The following is a 20,169-nucleotide window of genomic DNA, read 5'->3' as shown; positions in this document are numbered from 1 at the left end:
AGCAGAGGTACGAACTCATTCAACAAGATGGGTGGCAGCCTCTTGGGCAGCTTATGCCAAAGACTGCATGGAACATATCTGTAAGACGGCCAGTTGAAGTTTACGTACAAACTTTGCTCGACATCACAAGTTGGACATATTTTCAGCAAGTTCTGTTCATTTGGGTTGGTTTGTAGTATAAATACATTATTGGTTTTCGGCAGCATGTATGTAGTACCCTCTAGGTTTAGCTAGATAGGATTTGTTATTTTTGTGAGTGAGAGGGCTGTTAGAAGCCTGGAAGTGAGGTCACCTCAGGACAGGCTGAGAGGCTTGTCAGGGCTTCTGGAGCCCACCCAGAAGGAGGGGAGGAAGCCTAGATTTGCATGTTTAAGGGAACTTGCCAATCTCCAGGCAGGAGGCCGAACATTGTAGCTAAAAGCGACCCTTAAATGGGGCAGAGCCTGTGCAGCAGGGGAGTTTTTGTGTTTGGGTGGAAGATGGACTGAGAGAAGGTGCTGAAGTGTGGAGCCTGGGAGGGGGGCCCTAAGGGGGTGAGCGCTACATGTACATATACTTATATGACACCCACAAGTTATATTCTAATAATATCTAAATCCAAAACGTTTTATTCTTTTCTGTTTACAGCTGTGTCCCCACTGGGGAGATTCACCTGCTCTATATATCTTGGTAATCATTGTCACAGGGAATGAAAGTGAAGAAAAATTCAACAATTTGATCATTGGTGTTATTACCAGAACTGTTAATATCCAGTTATATTTTGTGCATTTAGGAATGCATTCAGCTCTTTTTAAAAACAATCTACTGAGCTGGTCAAAACTAGTTCTTGAGGCAATCTATTCCACATTTTCACAGCTCTTACCGTGAATAAACATTTATGGAGGTTAAATCTCTTTCCCTCCAGACTTCAGGAGTCCTTTAGTCCTTGTCCTTTGTAATGACCTTTAAGTGCATAACTCTACTATAAGTTCACTATATGGATCACCTATATTTTTATACATGGTGATCATACCTCCCTTAATTGATTTTTTAAAAAAGCTCCTTTATGCCTCTTAATCACTTTGGTTGCCCTTTTCTGCACTTTCTTCACTTCTCCAATATCTTTTTTTGTGAACCTGTGCCCAAAACTGAAATATTTTACATAAGGTCCTAATGTTTCCCTACTCTAATTCAAAAATTATTTTTTAAAAGTATAAAGCACCCTTTTTTGGCAATAAAGATTATTGGAGCTGCTAAAATATACATTGCAGGTTTTAGGTATATTTGGCACATTTTATGCAAAAACATTTCAGTTTATACTTTTGGAATTCCTTGCTTGAATTTGATGCATTAGATCATGTCATAGAACTTCAGAAGCAATAAGAACAGGACTAGTTCAGGAATTCTAAAATTTTGAATATCTTCTGTATGAGTCAATCTGCTGTTGATTTATGTCTATGTTTTTAATCATTGTCATTTTGCATGAGCCAATTTATTTTCATTGTTAGATCACAAATACTCGGACATTCAGTTGTAGAATTTCCTGAAAGCTTATAAACTCATTTGACCCCCATGGGTCAGAAAAACAGTCCCATGAAATTATATTTTTTTTCCATTGCACTCACTTAGGATGATGTCTTGATTTATGCAGCGTTGTGCTATTTCCAAACGCGTACGTTTGGTTTATCTATGAGCAGAATATGGTTACACTTGTAGCGCGTAACATGCAGGAGAACTTTAGCAAGCCTGACTCAGGGAGGAATATATCTTTTTAAGAAAAAGCATTTACTCCAGTAACACCACTCCTTAAGTGTTTTTGTTACAGTAAACTTATTCACAAATGTTAAGTGCATGAGAATCCTACAGATCCTTTAAAAGGTATCTAAACCACAAAATGAACATATGATATTGCAGCTAGCCAGTCCTTTGATGCAGCATTAGTATTTTTTTCAAAAAAATTTGCAACAAATAGAGAGTTAAAAAGACAGCAAAGAGAATTTTATGTTGTTTGCAAAAGGTCTATGAGACAACCATCACTTCCTCATAGATAGAGTGGAGAAGTAAGTGTAGCCATGGAGGGACAGGAAGTGGGTTATTCATGGAATTACCTAGTGGAAAGAAGCCTGAAAAAAAATACATGATGTCAAGAAGTTGCTATATATCACAATTTTGTTCTTGGGTTTATATATACTTTTTTGTTCAACAAAGTACATCGTCTCTCATGTGTGAGGATTGTTTTTACGTTGACCTTGGTAGCGTGTCCACTCCTAAGGAGAGAAGCAACAGTGTCAATTTTCTACCAACCCTGTGCCTGATTGTGGCCTAATGGGCGTGAAATCGTAAAAAAAAATGTAACACATTCTGTCTTATGAATCTCTTTTCTGCTATGGTTCTCTGAAACCTCTTTTTTGGATCATAACGCACTTCAACATGATTGTATTGTGAAAAGAAGGTAGCCGGGGCAGCTCTAAGCCACATTAAAATCAATTGACTCTTAACTCTTGTTGAACTCTTTTCAGGATGCCATTCTAGGAGGAGATGCAAGTTTCCCCACTAGTTATGATTAGATGGATATAACATCATATTTTAGGAGTTCTTCATACAGCTACTCATGCAGAAATAACAATCAGAAATAAACTGTTTCCATCTAGCTGCAGTTAAAGGGCCCTAGAACTTTAAATCTCCCTCTATATCTGTGCAAGAGAAAAGTTTAAGAAGCTTGTTGGAAGGTAAACACATTTGGCAATACTGGGGAAGAAAGAGAGCAACTAAAGCTAAACAGCATGAGGCATGTGGGTGGTATAAGGAGGGAGCTCAAGCACAAAACACAAATTCAACAAAGTGACAGAAATGATCTAAAGAGGGCTAGATAGCAAGGCTGAAGCCAAGGCACACAAGAATGGAAGTCAGCCAGTAGACTAAATGAAGAGCAAGGCCTACCCAAACATATATATATATATATATATATATATATATATATATATATATATATATATATTAGTATAGTTACATTAGGAAAGGTGCGAGGTGATTGGTGGATGCCATGTGTCACCTTGCATGCATTCATATCTAGGAGACTATGGTGGAGTCCAGTCCGGGTTTTCCAGGCCACTTTGGCAGAGTTAGTACCAGACCGGATTTTGCGGTCCACTAATGACCACCAGCAGGTGGTATAAATAAAGCAGGACTGGAGCAAGAAGTTGCTCTTGGCCTGGGACTCCGGGAGCCATACCTGAGAGAGCTGTGGATGAAAGTTTGCTTTGTACAAGAAAGGAAAAGCTTTCCACACTGTTTTGTTCTGTTGGTGACAGGGAGAAGCCCTTCACCTGTGAGATAGGAAGCCCTTCTGTTTAGTTAGTGCCTGGATGGCAAGTATTTATTTTCTGTTCTGTTTATGATGTGTATATATATATATATATATATATAGGCTTTTTTTCTTTAGAGAATAGGTGCAGGAATCCACCCTCCCCAGTAAACCTACCCCCTCCAACCACGACTCCAAGTCCAAAATTCCTGCGGAAAGTGATGTAAAGTATTACCAAATAATGGATGTGGTTAAGGCTCACCTCCCCACCTTCTCTCCCCATACACAGCTCACCCTCTCTCACTCCAGTTCACCGTCCACAGTTCACCCCCCCATCCACAGCCCATGCCCTTCCCCTCTCTCTGTACACAGCTCTCCCTCTCCCCCCTTGTCCACAGCTCACCTACTCCCCATCCAAATCTCACCCTCTTCCCCTCTCCCCCCCCCCCCCAGCTCACCTTCTCCCTATCCATCTATAGCTCCCACCCATCTACAGCTAACCCTTCCTCCCCCCTTTCCCTCTGCAACTCTCACCTTCAATTGCTTTAGACCTCTAATTTAGAGCAGTGCAGCTGACTCCATTCTATTAGGCAGAGCGGGTTTTTTTTTCCACAGCTTACTGCTATCTCATCCATGTAGCTCTGCCTGTCAGGTCTGTGTAGCACAGAGCTGAGGAGAAGTTTCAGAGCACTTAACTCGGCTCTGTGCTACACAAATCTGACAGGTAGCCAGGGGAGAGAAGCTGCCTCTGGAATCTATTAAATGCCGATAGTTGCTGCATCTGGACCCAGTCCCGGGCACACTTCATGTTGGGCAGATTCCCTTTATGCTGGCTACAGCACACAGAAACTGGTGGAGGAAGTGAGTGGTATAGAAAACGTCCTCTAACAGATTCTGTGTTAGGTGACAGGCTGGAGAGGAGAGGGCTGTTGGAGGTGGAGGAATGGTGTTCCACCACCTTCCGGAAGAAAACCGTGTCTTGCAGAACAGTGACATTCACACTCTGTAAAGCAGCCCCATGGAACTTGGTTGCTGAACCACAAGACTTTACTAAGGAGCAGTGCAGTTAGGAACTACATTTCCAAGAGGAGCTGCCGTTTGGGTGGAGGCATATATATACGTACAAGCCCAGGAGACGAGATGGGAAGTGAGAGGGGAGAGATCTGGAGAGAGGAGTGCGCTGACTGCGGGAGGAACAGACCAGGCGGTGGAGAGAGGACCAAACCCTGCAGGCAGGAGCATAGCGTGTGTGGAGACCCTATCGAAGAGAGACAAAGACTCCCAGAATTCACCAGATGCCATCCCTTGGGTGAGAGAGTCCCAAGCATTACAAATGACAGGGAACACTAGCACCTGCTTCACCTTAGCTATGCTCCTGCACACAGTCACAGAAATTGTACATAGTTATTAGAAGTTGTGGCCTAGTTCTGCCACTATTGTTCAACCACACCCAGCACAGCCTTATCAGCAGGACAGTCAGTCCACAGCTGAACCACCACTGTGTCACAGTCATCATCAATTCACCCTACAAAGGAGGCCTTTTGCTATTGTGCCAATAGTCTTGCAGTCCAGAGATGAGTTACCCTGTGCCAACAATCACTTCTGCCAGCTTAACCACTTGTTGCTTTAGATTTACTAGAGACCAATGCTTTAAAGGGACATTACACAAGTCAATTGCTGCTTCCAGGGGGAGTGCTGTTCTTCCCTTTCTTTGTTGCATTGTTCCTCAGAGAACCATTATTCACACTTCCTCTCACTGTGCACCAACTGGACCCCTCCATGCTCCCAGAAGACTCTTCATTACCTTTAAAAGAACATTGGTTGTTTTGGAGAAAAGAGCTGTTTCCTTATTTCAGGCTACCTCCTTTCTATCAGGTCCTGAGGGCCCAGAGTGAGCTAGTCTACCTGTTTGATAGTTCTCGCTGCTCACTGGGCACTGTAAAGCCACCTCAGATTGAAGGTATTAGGTTAGTTTCTGAAAAGCAAGCCTGCTAACACTAACAAACACTGTGATAAGTGTTGTTTTCTTTTCTTGTTTAAAGCTGACATCGGTAGTAACTGACTCTGCACATGCCAATTCTGTTTATGTTGTGTAACCAAGCTACATCAACGTTTCTATAAACCTCTTACCAGGTTACTCCAAACAGTGTGTAAGTCTACTTTTGGGGGAGTGATTTATCTGGTTAAGAGTGTACCGTGGTGTCAGCAGGGTTCAGGCTTTTCTGACTGTTTTTCACTAGTTTTGCATTTGGCTCGGGTCAGTGTCACTACTGGTAGCATGAGGCGATACCTAGACTCTACAGAGGTTGCACAAGCTGTCCAACTCCTCCAGGAAGGCACATAAATACGTGCCATTGCCAGAAGGTTTGCTGTGTCTGCTAGCACAGTCTCAAGAGCATGGAGGAGATTCCAGGAGACAGGAAGTTACACGAGGGGAGCTGGATAGGGCCGTAGAAGGTCCTTAACCCATCAGCAGGACCAGTATCTGCTCCTTTGTGGAAGGAGGAACATACTGTATTCACAATATCATGTGAATAGGCTCTGTTTTGTCCAACACAAACATACTAGTGTATACATGCAGAGCACAGAGACAGGTAAAAGGACAGACTCAAAGACAGAAGTCAATCCAAGACATAATTTCACACAGAGTGACATGGTTAACATGCAATACAAGCTGACTGCAGAAAGGTAGTAAGAAAGACAAGAGGCTGATAAAATGGACAAGGGCACCAAGTGCCTGGTAATAACTACAGGACAATGAGTACAGGAACTATCTATAGGCATATAGCGTACACAGAGTACACAACAGAAAGTGCAAACAAGTGCAGAATTAAGCAACACATGATTCCAGTGTTTTCTAGTATAGAAAAGAGGAATAAATACTTAAGAGATTGTTAAATCTTATTCAGGCGAAGAGGGGTAGGACAAAAAGACAGGACAGAACAGAAAGACCATACATGGATCAAATACAATGGTCTAACACATCTGAGTGAGAAATTGACTGCATAGGGTTTCCCTGGTGGGTTAGGTTCATCTGAGCAACTGAAACACTTAATAAATTTAGTAAAGTGGCCTTGCTCCTCATCATAGGTGATCCATCTGCTCCTCATTGGCCAGCCTAAGCAGAAAGATAGTGAGGCTCTACCAATGTTCCTATGGTCTACTGTAGTGTTTTCCAATCTGCACTCAAGCCCTGCCAAGATATCTTAATTTGTGGATATTCAGACAGGTGGCCAAATCACATTGCTGAGACACCTATGCATATGTAAGGTTACCTGTAAAACATGGTGGATGTAAAGCACAAGTTTGCAAACACAGGTCAAATGAATATGTAAAAGATAACAGTATAAGCTTCAGATGAGACCATACATACAGTGTTTGTTTCTGAAAACGTACACATAGCTAGAGTTACAATTTAAAATGAGGCTGTCAAGGCGAGATTTACCCTCGGTTATCTACCCCACATTTCATGCTGCAGCTAAATAACTTATCCTGTTTATATAACTGCCATTGCAATCTGGTTGAGTCCTAACTGAAGCATTCCCTGCACATTTTTTTGTATTTCTGTTCTTGGAATAGTTTACTATTTCCTTGACGTTTACCTAATTTGACTGTACATTTAGCCAAGCCAACAGCAGACTAGATTGTGGTTGTTTGCACTTCCTCTTCTAGTTGGTGGTTCTAGATGTCATTTTAGCTTTTCTGACCCCAAACATAGGATGCTGTGTGTAGCTATGACTTGTATAGCTACAAGATCTGCATTTTGTCCCATTGTCAGTTGAAATACAGTCATCCTCTTTAAGCTTATATTGTATAATCATTGGCACAATAGTCAAAACTCGGCCTTTTGGCTAAGATCAAGTGTAGTATCTGTTCTTATCAGTGTCCAGTGGGGGTGCTCCCGACCATTCTAGCTTTGCGGGGATGGTTGTTGTATAGTACCCTCACTGGTATGATGGGGGTCCGGAAGGCTAGTACCGGAGGGAGAGAAACCGGGGAGCGCCACGAGTTAAGCTGGGGCCCCGGGAGTAATTCCTCTGAGAAGACTGGAAGGACCCAGTACCTCCTGATTTGGACGGATCTACCTTGGTCTGGCCTGGGGCTGGGGACGCAAAAAGTCTGCAAACTCAGTGCCCCCTGAGTAGTCGCCTCAGGGGTGTCACTAGTAACACTTGGGTGTGGGACCCCACGGTGTGAAGATGACACATGGTCACTGTTTTTCACCTCTTTTTGCACAGCGCCCTAAGGACCAGGTCTTTTGGCTAAGTCCAGGGCAATTTTTGCTACGGGCCTCAGGGCCTGGTCTGTGCACAATTCGGCACGGTACCACTTTTTTATTTTTTCTTTCTCTTATTTATTTATTTATTTATTATGCACTTACCCACGTTTGTCACTTTTTCTTTGCCTTATGTGTGTGTTTTTCACGGATGGAGGGTGTGGGTCCTCGGGCCCACCCTGAAGTCTAGGGGGAGGATGTGTGGCCATACGGTTCCTTCCTCCCCTGATCCCTAGAGGACTCTTCTTCGGGAGAGTCCCCTTGCCTAGTACTGAATGTCCGGCTTCGGCTGGGCATAGGGAACGGTGGTCCACCAGGCCTTTTGGCCAGGAGGACCAAGTGGGAACCTTGTCCCCGTCAGGAGCTTCGTGCCCCGGGGGATCAGGGTAAGCGGTCCAAGCCCCTTTAGGGGTAGGACACAGCACACCCCTAAGTGCACTTTTTGTGTGGTGTTTTTGCACTTGCACTTTTTTGTGAAACACTTATGGGTTTTTTCGTATAGTTGCACGTTTGCGGACTTAAAAAAAAAAAAAAAAAAAAATAGTCAAAACCAGAATATATATAACAGTGGTGACCCTTTCATAGGGTTTGTGCATTAGTCACCCCAGGCTGTGTGCTTACAGGTTCCAGTGATGGACGTATGACCCTGGCTATACTTGACTTGTTTCAGAAGATACCTGCTCCAGGGTTGTCATGATGCTCCATGCTACACTACATGGTAGTTCACTAAAGAGTGTGGATGTAAAGAAGACCTCTACTGGGATAAATACAGAAAGTGGCATTGCTAACCTCCCTTTAAGAATGGTGGTTGCCTGGCTGTCCTAGGTTTCAATACTTTCTAGTCAATAAATCAGAAAGCGCCACAGCCAGGCAATCAACATTTTGAGAAAAAGATCTGCAATGGCAACCTCTATTTTATATCACTATAGATTTCCTTTAAAACATTTCCCAACTTTGCCCCTACCTTACAAGCTTATGTAACCTACCCTCTCACTACTCAGCTGCATGCTTACCCAGTTCTCCAGTTCTTGCAGCTGAATCTGGACAGGTCCAGCCGCAATGTTTACAATTGTCTGACACAGAGCAGTCTCTTTCGCAGCATCTCACCTTGATTTGATGCATTGTTACAATGTTGCAGTCCGATCATGATGGAAGAGGAGACTGAAGAAATGCTTCCTTCTGCTTGCAGCAGACTGAATTCTCATTCCAAGCAAAGTCACTGTGCTGGAACTCAGGGATGGCTTGTTAATGACAAGCGATACAGCTTTTTTGATAAATGATACCGTGTCAATATATCTTGACATGTCAGGAATTTATTTAAGATCCTGAATGGTCCACTTAGAAAAGCTGTGGTTGCTGTAGGATGCCAGGATCTTTGTGTTTTTATATGGGGTCTAGACCTTTGTATCCTGCAGGATACAGATTTGCAAAATTAAATTATAAAAGTACCCAGCTGTAAGAGGATTGTAAACGAGGTGCTTATGTTACCTATAGAAAGAAGTATAGTCCATATCATCTCCAGCTTGTAAAAGAGGCCAGATGATTCTGTTTAAAATACTGCTGAGCTTCTTCACTATCTCCTAGCAAAATAAACACGACTTAAGGGTGTTTAAGCAGATTACATTCCAGTTCATGCTTGAGTGTAACTTAGATCCTAGTGACATAAAAGGTAATGTATGATGTTTGGACGAATCACTAAAACATACACATCACTTCGTCTAGTAGTGATGTATGACATTCTTAAATCCAACCTACCAGATATGGATAATAAAGGAACAGTTGTGGATGACATTTACATTGCATGTTATCTAAGACGCTGGTCTTGAAAAGAGGTGTTCATAGCAATGACACTTGTAATATCTCTTCCTAGCAACTGGTTGGATGTATGTAATTATTACAGGTTGTTTTTCTGTATTGACAGCAAATAATGTTAAAGGGCCATTCCATTCCTTGCTCAAGGAAGCCCTGGCAACCTATGGAGGAACCCCAGGGCTCCATGGAACTTTGGTTGAGAAAACCTGCTGTAATGTAACATCTGTCACCTTAAGAATGTAGTCTGCCGTAGCCTCAAAATATCAGTGTATCATAATTTGCTTTGTACACTTGAATATTATTACTGAAAAATGACCCGATTAAACCTTGAGTTTGGAAGGTTGAGTGCTGGCTTTTTCTTTCACTATAGAAACCTGATGGAGGCTCTAATGCTTTAATAAACAATCCAAACCTAAAGAATAGGTGGCCATATATGCCAAAAGATTTTCTAACTCTGTGTAACCCACTGTTGTAATCCAGATTCATTGGCTAGGTAAACTATAAATCTTGGAGGCACAGTCTCCTACTTTGCAGACTGGTCCATGAAGGAGAATCACCACAAATAAAAAGCATCATGCTGCTCATTCTGCACTTGTCAGGAAGTTCATAGTTTTAGAATGGGACCATGCAATGCACTAGAACAGTCATTCTCAGCCAGGGTACCATTCAACCATAGGGTTCCTCCATGGCTGTCCAATTGTTACTTGAGCTGTGGCTGATGGACTTCCCATTTGAGGGTGCCTCCATAGTTCTTAGGCCAATGCCACATGTTAGAGGCAGTGGCCTTTGACCAATGTGGCATTATGAGCAACATTGTAATGGTTGAATGTTTCCCACTAGCCATCAGCATAAGAAAAACATTCCCACTGACCTCCAATAAATTGGTACTAGTGGGATGATTTTAAGGGTTCCTTTGGGGTAAAAAGGTTGAGAAAGCTTGCACTAGAGCCTGACTGGACGTGAGTGCGGTGATCACCAATCTCATATTCCATTGAGAACTACAAGTCCAATTGCTGTGGTGGAAGATGGGAGTTGTAGTGTATTCATTCACAGATCTCTGCGAACAAATAAAGGGGCTGTCTGGGCGAAGCCGATTTGCATCATGTTACACCCTAAATATGGTTGTAACATGGTGCAAAAGATAGAGTTAGCCTGCAATGTCTGCCTGAAATTCAGCTTTAATGAGTTTCAGTGGGCAAGCAAATACTTATTGACTAGTCAAAAGGAAAATAATATGTCATAGATCAATTAAAATATTCTAGATTCATTATCTTGTGTTTTATGAAGGAATCACTATTTCAAGCACACTTGATGTTCCTTTCCACAGCACAGGAAGCTCAATTGTGAAGATCCTGAAGGACACAGTAGGAAGTCAATGCAGTGTGACAGATCTATTCAAGTTTCAGAGAAAAAGATCATCAATAAATTTAGCATCAAGTAACAATAATATGAATCGGTGGTGCCCTAGCACTATGCTAATTCTTTTGACATTCACAAGTTATTTAATGGGGAATTGTTTATACAGAATCATAAGCAAACCAGTTAATTGAGTTAAATCACAACCTTTGTGTGGTATTCATAACTATGGAAACATAACCGAGTAAGTTCCGCCTAAAAGTGATGGTGCATTATAAGACTAAATTATATTATGATTAATAGAGGTCATATTCCAGGAACACCCCACTGTTTTATTCTAATCCGGACAGTGTGATGAATGCCTATTTACATACAAAACACACACACACCTACCTTTCATAGGGTGATATCACATGGGCAATTTTGTAGCAGTGATCAAGAGTTGAGTTTGCCCTAATGCCAAAAAAATCCCTATCCCTTACAGCTGTGTCAGTACATAAGATGCAGCTCTTCATTTTATAAAAGAATGCTTACTTTTCTTTTCAAGCTGCATGTTTCATTGCTCTCCCCTCTCCATCATGCCGATGAGGGGACATATAAAGTTTAGGATGTGTGGGTTTGACTACAACTAAATGAGCACTCAGCTTTGTTATTTTCACACTCATGAGCAGTACGTTTTCTCTCACAATTCATTGAGAGTGAAAAAGAATGGACTGCACATGCATGGATAGGGAACAAAACCAAGTGTTTGTTTGAGAGTTGTCAGGGCCACGCATTCAATGCTCAGTTCATCCTGCCCTTTGCATGATGGAGAATAAATGCAATAGAAAAAGCACCTTGAATAGTAAGCATTATTTTACAAAGCACATATTAATGCACTGATTAACATGTAGTGCATAGGGATTTTTTGGGAAAGTGCCATTAAAAAGGTGCAATGTGTAATTAGCAAACTAGTGAAGATGGCCACACACTCCACTGGAAAAAAAAAATATCTTTATTAAAAACTCAAGTTAAAAGCATCACGGCACAAGATCACAGACAGGTAAGCAGCACTTCTGTGTGTGGAAAGCGTCAACCCTCCTAACGGTTTTTGCTCTTGTGTTGTGATGCTTTTAACTTTAATTCTCAATAAATAATTGACATTTCCAGTGGAGTGTGCGGCCATCTTATATATCTTGCATCTCAGAGGCGATCCTGATGGGCACCTCGATCTGTGAATGCATATGGAGCAAAGTGTACCATCCTGAAGCAGCGTTAGCCTGGCTGTGTGGACTAATGAACTTGTAGTTAGCTTCGTAATCGCTGTAGTCGAGAGCAATTTGTTTTTAAGAAGCATTTTGCTTCATTATTACAATAACATTCGCTGCTACAAATTGTTTTTATTCAGATAGTTATAGGTAAGCCATAGGGGTAAACAGAGAGGGATTGTCGCTGGTGAGCTTGACATGAACTGCTGCTAAAAACACATTCGCTGAGCGACTGAGCTACTAATCACTGTAAAATTAGCGTGTTAATAATTCAAGGAAAACTAAATACAAAAAAAAACAAATTTTGAATTGTTACAAAATCACCCATATGACATCATCCTAAGGCTACCCATACATTGTTAGCAGGGACCAGCTGAATTTTGATCAGTGTGTGCCCATCCCCACTCAAAAGAAGTTGACCGACTTCTGTCAAAAGGGACATTTTTGACACGTTTGACAACAGCTGCCACTGCTGATCAGTGCATTCTGACGGCTGTAGGTGCTACTGTCAAAATATAATGTCCCACTACGGGGTATTTCTCCATACAACTTGCTTGTGTTGATGGAGAAATCTGTATGGTTTACTGGTGCACAATTCAATGTTACAAATCAGCTAACCTCATAGCAAAACGTCATGTTCTTATGAACTTGTTTTAGATTTACAGTATATGTTGATATAGTCATCTTAACATATTGATGTTTTCAATGTGTGTTCTATATAACTGTTCTGTAAATCTGCACATTAGATTAAGTAATGTAAGTCAGTGCAGACTGATTATATCTATCTTATTGGAAGTCTACAACCAGTTCAAATGCAAAGTTTACACAGAAACCTATTGGGATATCAACAAAGCAAAACACTTTTCATTTCAGGAAGAATGGATCCAAATTGATAGTGGTCCCAACTTGAGATAACATACAATTTGTTCTATATTCGATCCTCTAACTGAGGCATAAGATCCAAAACCATGTCTGTAGTTCCTTGGATGAAAAGAGGCTGCAACTTATATTATCTCTCATGTGACCGGAATGCCACACCGTACTTCACTGGAAAATAGATGTCCACACATACATGTCTGAACTCTACTACAAACCAGACAGGAGTCAGTTGTTGGGAAACACTCAAACTATTAAAAGGAGTCCTTGCAGCTAATGTCCACCATATGTTGCATGCCAAGTACAAACCTGCAATGAAATACTGTGAAAGCTTACATGTATACTGAGACTAATTTCTATATAAAGAAGAAATATTCAACAAAGTATATCAATAATTGCTCCAATGATGATGTCCTAAGGTAAGTGAGCTATTGAGATTTTGATTGCTCTTGTTGACTTGATTATTAAAAAAATGGATATTTGCAGGCTTTTACTTATAAAGTATAAGTCTGTCTTCTGGATTGAAAAACTTACCATGAGAACAATGCCATAGACTTGCTAAAACAAAACTTTTTCTTGTTCCAACCTACCAATTTAGAGGAACATATAAAAGAAATCAAAATGCCAAGAATGTAGTATATGATCATTTTTTTCACATTCAAAATGCCATAAACACTAGAACACTGTCAATGGAACACATACATCTACAATACGTTCTGTTGAATATTTACACAAAAAAACATTAAAACATCTTTTTGTGACCAAACCACGCTTGTAGCTTTTTACAGTATACCATTTTTTTTCCTAATTAAATTAAAACTCTATGTTTATACACATTTATACCATCTATAATACTGACCAAGGAGCTCAAAGCCTTCATTATAAATTATAGTTCCAGTCACTAGAAACTTTTGTTGTATTTTATACTACAGCACATAATTCTAGTCCTTAAAATTAGATTCTGGAATGAGCTCTCCTCCATTGTTAATGTTTATCTGTTCAGTTAGGTCCTCCTGCATTGCTGGAAAAGCGATCTTTGCCGAAGAATCGATCTTGAACAAGGTATCCATTTTTATGAGGGGGTTGATGTTAAATGATTTTTGAAAGGATTTGGAAGTGAAGTAGTAGACAAAGGGGTCAAAACAACAGTTTGTGGCTGCGATGCAAAGAGTTATGGGGTACATTGTTCTTGCAAATCTCTCAACTGAACAGTTTTCTATTGCCTGTGATCGAACCAAAGCATAAAGAAAAAGGATGGAATTGTATGGGACAAAACACACAACAAAAATGGCAATATGGACAACAATCATCTTCAGAACTTTTTCTTTGTTGGTTCCAATCTGGCACAAGGTCGCAGGCTTTCTTAACGTCCTCAGAACCAATGAAGAGCAAGTCAGGTTCAGCAGTAAGGGAATAAGAAACCCAACAACTTCTATAAAAATGGTAATCTTTGACAAATAGGTTTTCCATATGTTTTTGGAGAAGCCTTCAAAACAAGTGGTGCTTGTTGTGGACTTATTGGTGGTGGAGAAAAGGGAAGCAGAGATGCCTCCACTGAGGACTAGGATCCAAACTCCGGCACATACTATTGCAGAATTCCTTCGTGTTCTAATGGTTCGAGACCGAAATGGGTAGACAATGGCCAAAAATCGATCCACACTGATAAAGGTCAGGAAAAGCATGCTTCCATAAATGTTAGTCAAAAATGCTGTGCCTGATATCTTACATAAAGTGTCCCCAAAGGGCCAGTGGCGGTTAAAGTTATAAAATATTTTAAAAGGGAGGGTGAATACGAACAGTAGGTCAGACACAGCAAGATTGGTCATATAAATGGCAGTTTCATTGTGCATCTTCATTCTGAAGCAGAAGACGCAAAGGGAAGCGCAGTTTGTGATTAACCCCAAGATAAATACCACACTATAAACTGCTCCATAGAGGTTATATTTAAAGGAGTCATCAATGGAACAGTTAATATTGTAATTGCTGTAATTTTCCATCCCAGGTCTGGAAGGTTCTATCGAATCCTGTATGGGCTTTAACAGCATCCATAGAAAACTCTAGAAGCAATAATGCCATTTCATATTTTTGTGGCAAAGCCTGAAGTCACTTGTAAGTATCTTCATTCCCATTGTGCATTTCATTATCCTAAACAGAAACAGACAAAAACGGACAATTAGATATTTTGTGACAGTCTAAAATTCAATACTAATGAGCACACATTGTTATCAAACTAAAAGTATTAAAGTGTTACCAAACCCATGACCCTGCATTCACTATATCTGGTGTCCCACTGTACACAGAACATGGAAGTTCAATTATTTTAGTAAATATAAACTGCTAAATACCTTTTCTCATCAGCAGTTAGAGCAGTCTTGTAACGTCTATCAGTGTTCAGCAGAGCACTGGTTAAAGCTTGTAGGAAGAGTTTTCTTTCTGCTCTAGCAGGATGCAGAACCCCTGACCTCTGTCTGGACAGTGCTGATTGGCCCTGTGCTGATCACATGCACTCTAAGAAAAAAAAAAATCTCTCTAGCAATACACACAAACTGAGCATGTGTGCATGGCTATGGTTCAGTCTGTCTTATCAGGAGATAAGACATGAACATTTGAGCAAGAGGAGTGGCAGACAAGTCAGGATCAAACAGCCTTTTTACACAATGCAGAGCATTAACCCCTTAGGTTTCACAGTGAGTATAACAAGCATGTTTTACTGCATATACAGACTGATTTTACTGTTGTGGGTTTAGTAACACTTCAAGCATGGAAATGGCTTAACCTTAATTGTGAAAAATATAGTTTTGGAAAGCAGGATGCTAAATGCAATGGGTAATTAAAGACACACAGACAGAAATTTCAAATACATAAAAACAACTAGTGCACTACTAAACCATCAAATGCCATAAGATTTCCCAAAAGCCTAATAAAGTTTTTCACTGTCAGACAGAAAAAAAACATTTATTTTTGCAGGCTGTCCTAAAATCTGGCTTTTTTGAAAAGTAATGCATTTATAACAACTGCAGACAAAAAAAACCCCCACAGCAGCATTAGCCTCATATCTGCTAATGGTTTTGGTAAAATAGATGATCCTTGGGGATTGGGAAATTAGCTAAATATGAAACTGTTCTCTTTTCTTAATAAACGAGGTGACACAAAGTGAAAATTCACTCTGCACAGTTTTCCTTTTAAAAAGAGACATTGTGAAAGTGTACTAAGCCACAGGAGGCTACCTTTAATCTACAAATCTCTATAGTTAAGGCCTGTTCATACTATTGAGTTGCATTACTGCACGTGTCAACACACGTCATGCTGCGTATTAATGTATGTTGAATTAAGGCAGCCATTACATTTGAATATGCAACCTAACCCACCAGAGCCCTTCAACAAAAGGTGCATGTAGTATTTCTGACAGCACAATACACATTAGTGTGTTAAGACTCATTGTGCAGTGCTGTTACTCACAAGCACAGGTTACATGCATTGTAGCACATTGTATGCATTACAGCAATGCAATAGTGTGAGTAGGTTTCTAAAGTGGTTGTAAAGCCTGAAGATATTTTACCTTCATGCATTCTATGCAAGAAAGTAAAAAACATTCCATATGCAGCTTCGCCCACAGTCCCCCCTAATACTTATCTGAGCCCAATCCTGATCCAGTGATGTGCATAAGAGCAGCTACTGCCCCGGCTCTCTGCCTCCTCATTGGCTCATAAACAGCAGTGGGAGTCAATCACAGCCAGTGAGGAGGGAGCAGAGGTGGGGCCCAACCCTGTTTTGTGTGTCTTATGGACATACAAGACCAGGGCTTGGGAGCGAGCATGCATACGAGGCCCCATAGCAAGCGGCTTGGTGGGGGGGATCCCACAACGCCAGGAAGGGGGGGTTCTTAAGAAGAGGAGAATTGGGGCTGCTATGTGCAAAAACCTTGCTCAGAGCAAGTAAGTACATGTCTGTTATCTAGAAACAAAAATTATGGTAAGCCTTTGGCATCTCTTTAATGCACTAAAAAATATTGGAAGTGCAAGCTGGTAGAATTTGAAAATTCAATAGTTCTATAAAAAGGTAAGCATTGTAATAATGACTAAAAATATGCACTCAAAAATACAATATACGTTTGCTTTACATTTTCACTAATCAGCACAATTGCCAACATCTAGGTATACACGTGTACGTCTATAACTCAATATGACCAGATGGGTGATATAAATAAAATTACAGAAAACCACAGCAAAATATAATAACAGGGGAACTGAGTTTTTGTGGTAGTATGTGGTATAAGTAGAGTGTTTAACACGAAAACCTGAAGGCATTTCAGGATAAAAGAACATGAGTTTTGGCACAGCTTTAAAACTTCTTAGCAATTAAAAGATGTAAGAGCTCTATTCACTGGCATTACCATATGGGCTGGCTCAGTGTCCTTATATAATTGAAAGTTGTCTGTCAACATACAAGGAAACAATATAATTTATGGCCAGAAGGATTCATTTCCCAGACATGCACTTAAGTTTAAGTTTTGTGCTAAGTATAGTAAGTCAACATTAACTTTTGTCTAGGGCTACTTAAATTGAACTGGTGGACTCGTATGGTGATGAGCATGTCCAACTACGCCATCTCGTGGACGGGGCCTATGCACTCCTGCACTAGGGGTACCTTGCCCGAAGGCGCACTCATCAGTGCCCAGGACTAGGTGGAAATTGCAGTCATATGTACAGTCTAACATTAAGGCAGTTTCCCGACTCAGAGATGAGCCCCCACTGCATGTGGTAATGAAGCCGGGCTTCTTTATTAAGTGTTGCCCCATAGCTCTACTCCAAGTGACTTGTATGTGTTGTATTCAGATTGGTGGTCAGAGCCGGCCACCTTCACGAGCCAGCATACCTCTCTAACCTCACTCCCAGCAACAGAATGAAATCCCGCTGGACATATAGTGAGAATCTTATGCATAGCCTTTGTTAACATTTCCTCTTCTGTACCATACAGCTAGGGTGAGGGCCTCCATAACACTGGTCTGTTCCCAGTTGCTATGGGAGATGGACTGCTAGTGAGGGATCCCAAATAGCAGCTCCCTCGCTACTAAAGGATATATCAGCTTACCCAGGTACCACACCTCGACTGGTTGCTTTGTGTCTTGAATGTGTACTTAGTTATCCTTAGCAATGACCTTGCTCATTTTTAGCATACTGCATTAACACTGTAGTGTGGTGTTCTTCATAACCTTCTAGTACTTTACAGACCTAGGTTCTTTTAATACACCAGCCCCAATATACACCCCCTTAAATTACAAAGTTGAACAGTCTTTACTGATCAGATTCAGTGAAAACATGATGAAAGTGCAACAATTCATTCCCTAAGCCTGACTAACTGATATATGGCCCAGGCATACCTTGAAAGTTGTTCCATGGTGGCAAAGTCCATACTTTGTGGTACCCAGATACCCTGTATGGTATGATGACACACAGGGCTCCTCCTTGCCTTTCTTGAGATGTTTTTGGTACAACATCTGGTACAACATAGCGGCATTTGGGCCTCAGCCTTCCCTCAATTTATATCAAAGATGGGCCGACTGAAACCCAAAAATTCCACACACCAGCAGCAGAGAACTTAACCTCTTCTCAAACCAGCCTGGGCCAAAACTTAACTTTTTCAAGCAGTTTCCAACCTGCCTAAGGCTCATCACACCTTCTAAAGTGTTCCCAAGGTTCACAGATTAGGTAGCTCCTCAAGGTTCCTGTACACATTGTTAGAGGATATTGAGAGCATCTCAGAAGATTTAAATTCTCAGCACCCTAATATACAAATATAGACAACAGCTTCCATGGTTTACTTCTAGCCCACCACCTCCCACTCCCAGCACCTTTCTAGTTGCCACCAAATGATTGGCAGCCTTAAGCCGGCCATAGATGGATCAAATATCAGCCATTCTAGCTGAACCAGCCAAGATTTGATCTATCTATGGGTGGGCTGGTGGTACAGAAGTTGATCCATTGATCGACTTCAGTACAACCAGCCTGCTGGAATTTTCAGATGCAATTGCTGCCAATGGCTATAGCTGATAGCAGTAATTGTGTTTATCTGCCTGAGAAGGTTGCTTGGCATAACACAATAGCTCCATAGGAGGGATTTTCCTTCAGGCATCTTGCATCATCTATGGCTTGCCTAAGGGATCAATAGAAAGGAGTGGCGGGTAGGAGAAAGCTGCAGCACACTTATGAGACATTGGACCAATATTTGCATATTAGGGCACTCAAGGTGGTCTGAAGATAATCCAATTATGTCAATTGTTACCTAGATAACAGCTCTATAAACCTGAAGACAAAAAGGTGAGTCAGGTTTACTTTAAATAGTTCAACCTTTTACTATATTGTGCAATAGCGGACCATAAAAATAAAGGATTGGTTACCCATCAGCAAACACAGCTACAGTCTGATAAACAATAATTCTATGTTACAACCCGATATATTTTCATATGTAGGGCATTGTGTTAGTACATATAAGCTTAACACAGGATTTCCATAATTTTTACTGGATAAAGCATGCTGGCCAAACCCTTCATTACATTTGCCACTTCAGTATCTCTATCTTTTCAGCAGGAATAAATCTGAAATCTTCCATCCTGATCCATCAAACTCCCACCGAATCTAATGCAATCATTTTATCCATAAAAATTGTTGCGATTATACAGTTATTTCATGCTATTTTTTACAAGAGTTTTTTACAACCAGGTTTATGAGGGATATGTCAAGGAGTGAGGTCAAAGTGAAGTTCCACCATAAATTGGGTCTCTCTCTTTAATCTACATTAGGGTCAGGTAATGTGATCAACTGACCCTAGCAGGGTGTTTCTTTATGCTGCAAAGGAGATAGATTGAAGACTAGGCTGGATGACATGCACGTAGTACACAAACATGAATGCTCATACTGTGCTTGTACTCAAATATTTTTTTTATCATGTTTTATCCATGTCAAGCAACAGAAATGGACAGGGGAAAAAACAAGCCACCCAACAGTGTAATTAGAATAAGATCTAATATTCCTTTTTCTGACATACAATGGAGCTCTATTCTGCCCACTAAATCCATTGATGGGGTTCCTCTCACTGAAACCAATAATTGGGAATTAGTTCTCCCACTGAGATTAATGGTGAGACATTATTCCACCCACTGAAGAAAACCAGCGGGAACTATTCCTCCAACTGATACCAACGATGGGGCAGTATTCTACCTACCACTGATCACAAGCGGTAGGTCATTTTTCACTCCCACTGATCACCAACCCTAGGGCATTTTTTTTTTTTTTTAGTCCAATAGACCACTGAGCCTGGGG

General features: G+C 40.9%; 1 protein-coding gene across 3 annotated transcripts in view; it reads right to left on the bottom strand.

Moving 5' to 3' along the window:
* Positions 1–12,086: 12,086 nt before the first annotated feature.
* Positions 12,087–20,169, bottom strand: part of LPAR4 (lysophosphatidic acid receptor 4) — a 49,272-nt gene continuing 41,189 nt past the window's right edge. For all 3 annotated transcript variants that reach the window (XM_089651920.1, XM_089651919.1, XM_089651918.1), the window contains exon 2: positions 12,087–14,995. In XM_089651920.1, coding sequence (XP_089508046.1) covers positions 13,792–14,895 — 1,104 coding nt within the window. In that variant the 5' untranslated portion in view covers positions 14,896–14,995 and the 3' untranslated portion in view covers positions 12,087–13,791. The remainder of the gene's footprint in view (positions 14,996–20,169) is intronic.

This window comes from Staurois parvus, unplaced genomic scaffold, assembly GCF_062004578.1.
Source record: "Staurois parvus isolate SC_StPar_1 unplaced genomic scaffold, SC_StPar_1.0 ptg000668l, whole genome shotgun sequence".
Classification (NCBI taxonomy): Eukaryota; Metazoa; Chordata; class Amphibia; order Anura; family Ranidae; genus Staurois; species Staurois parvus.
Note: the sequence above shows the minus strand (reverse complement) of the source record. Positions and strands in the feature narration are given on the sequence as shown.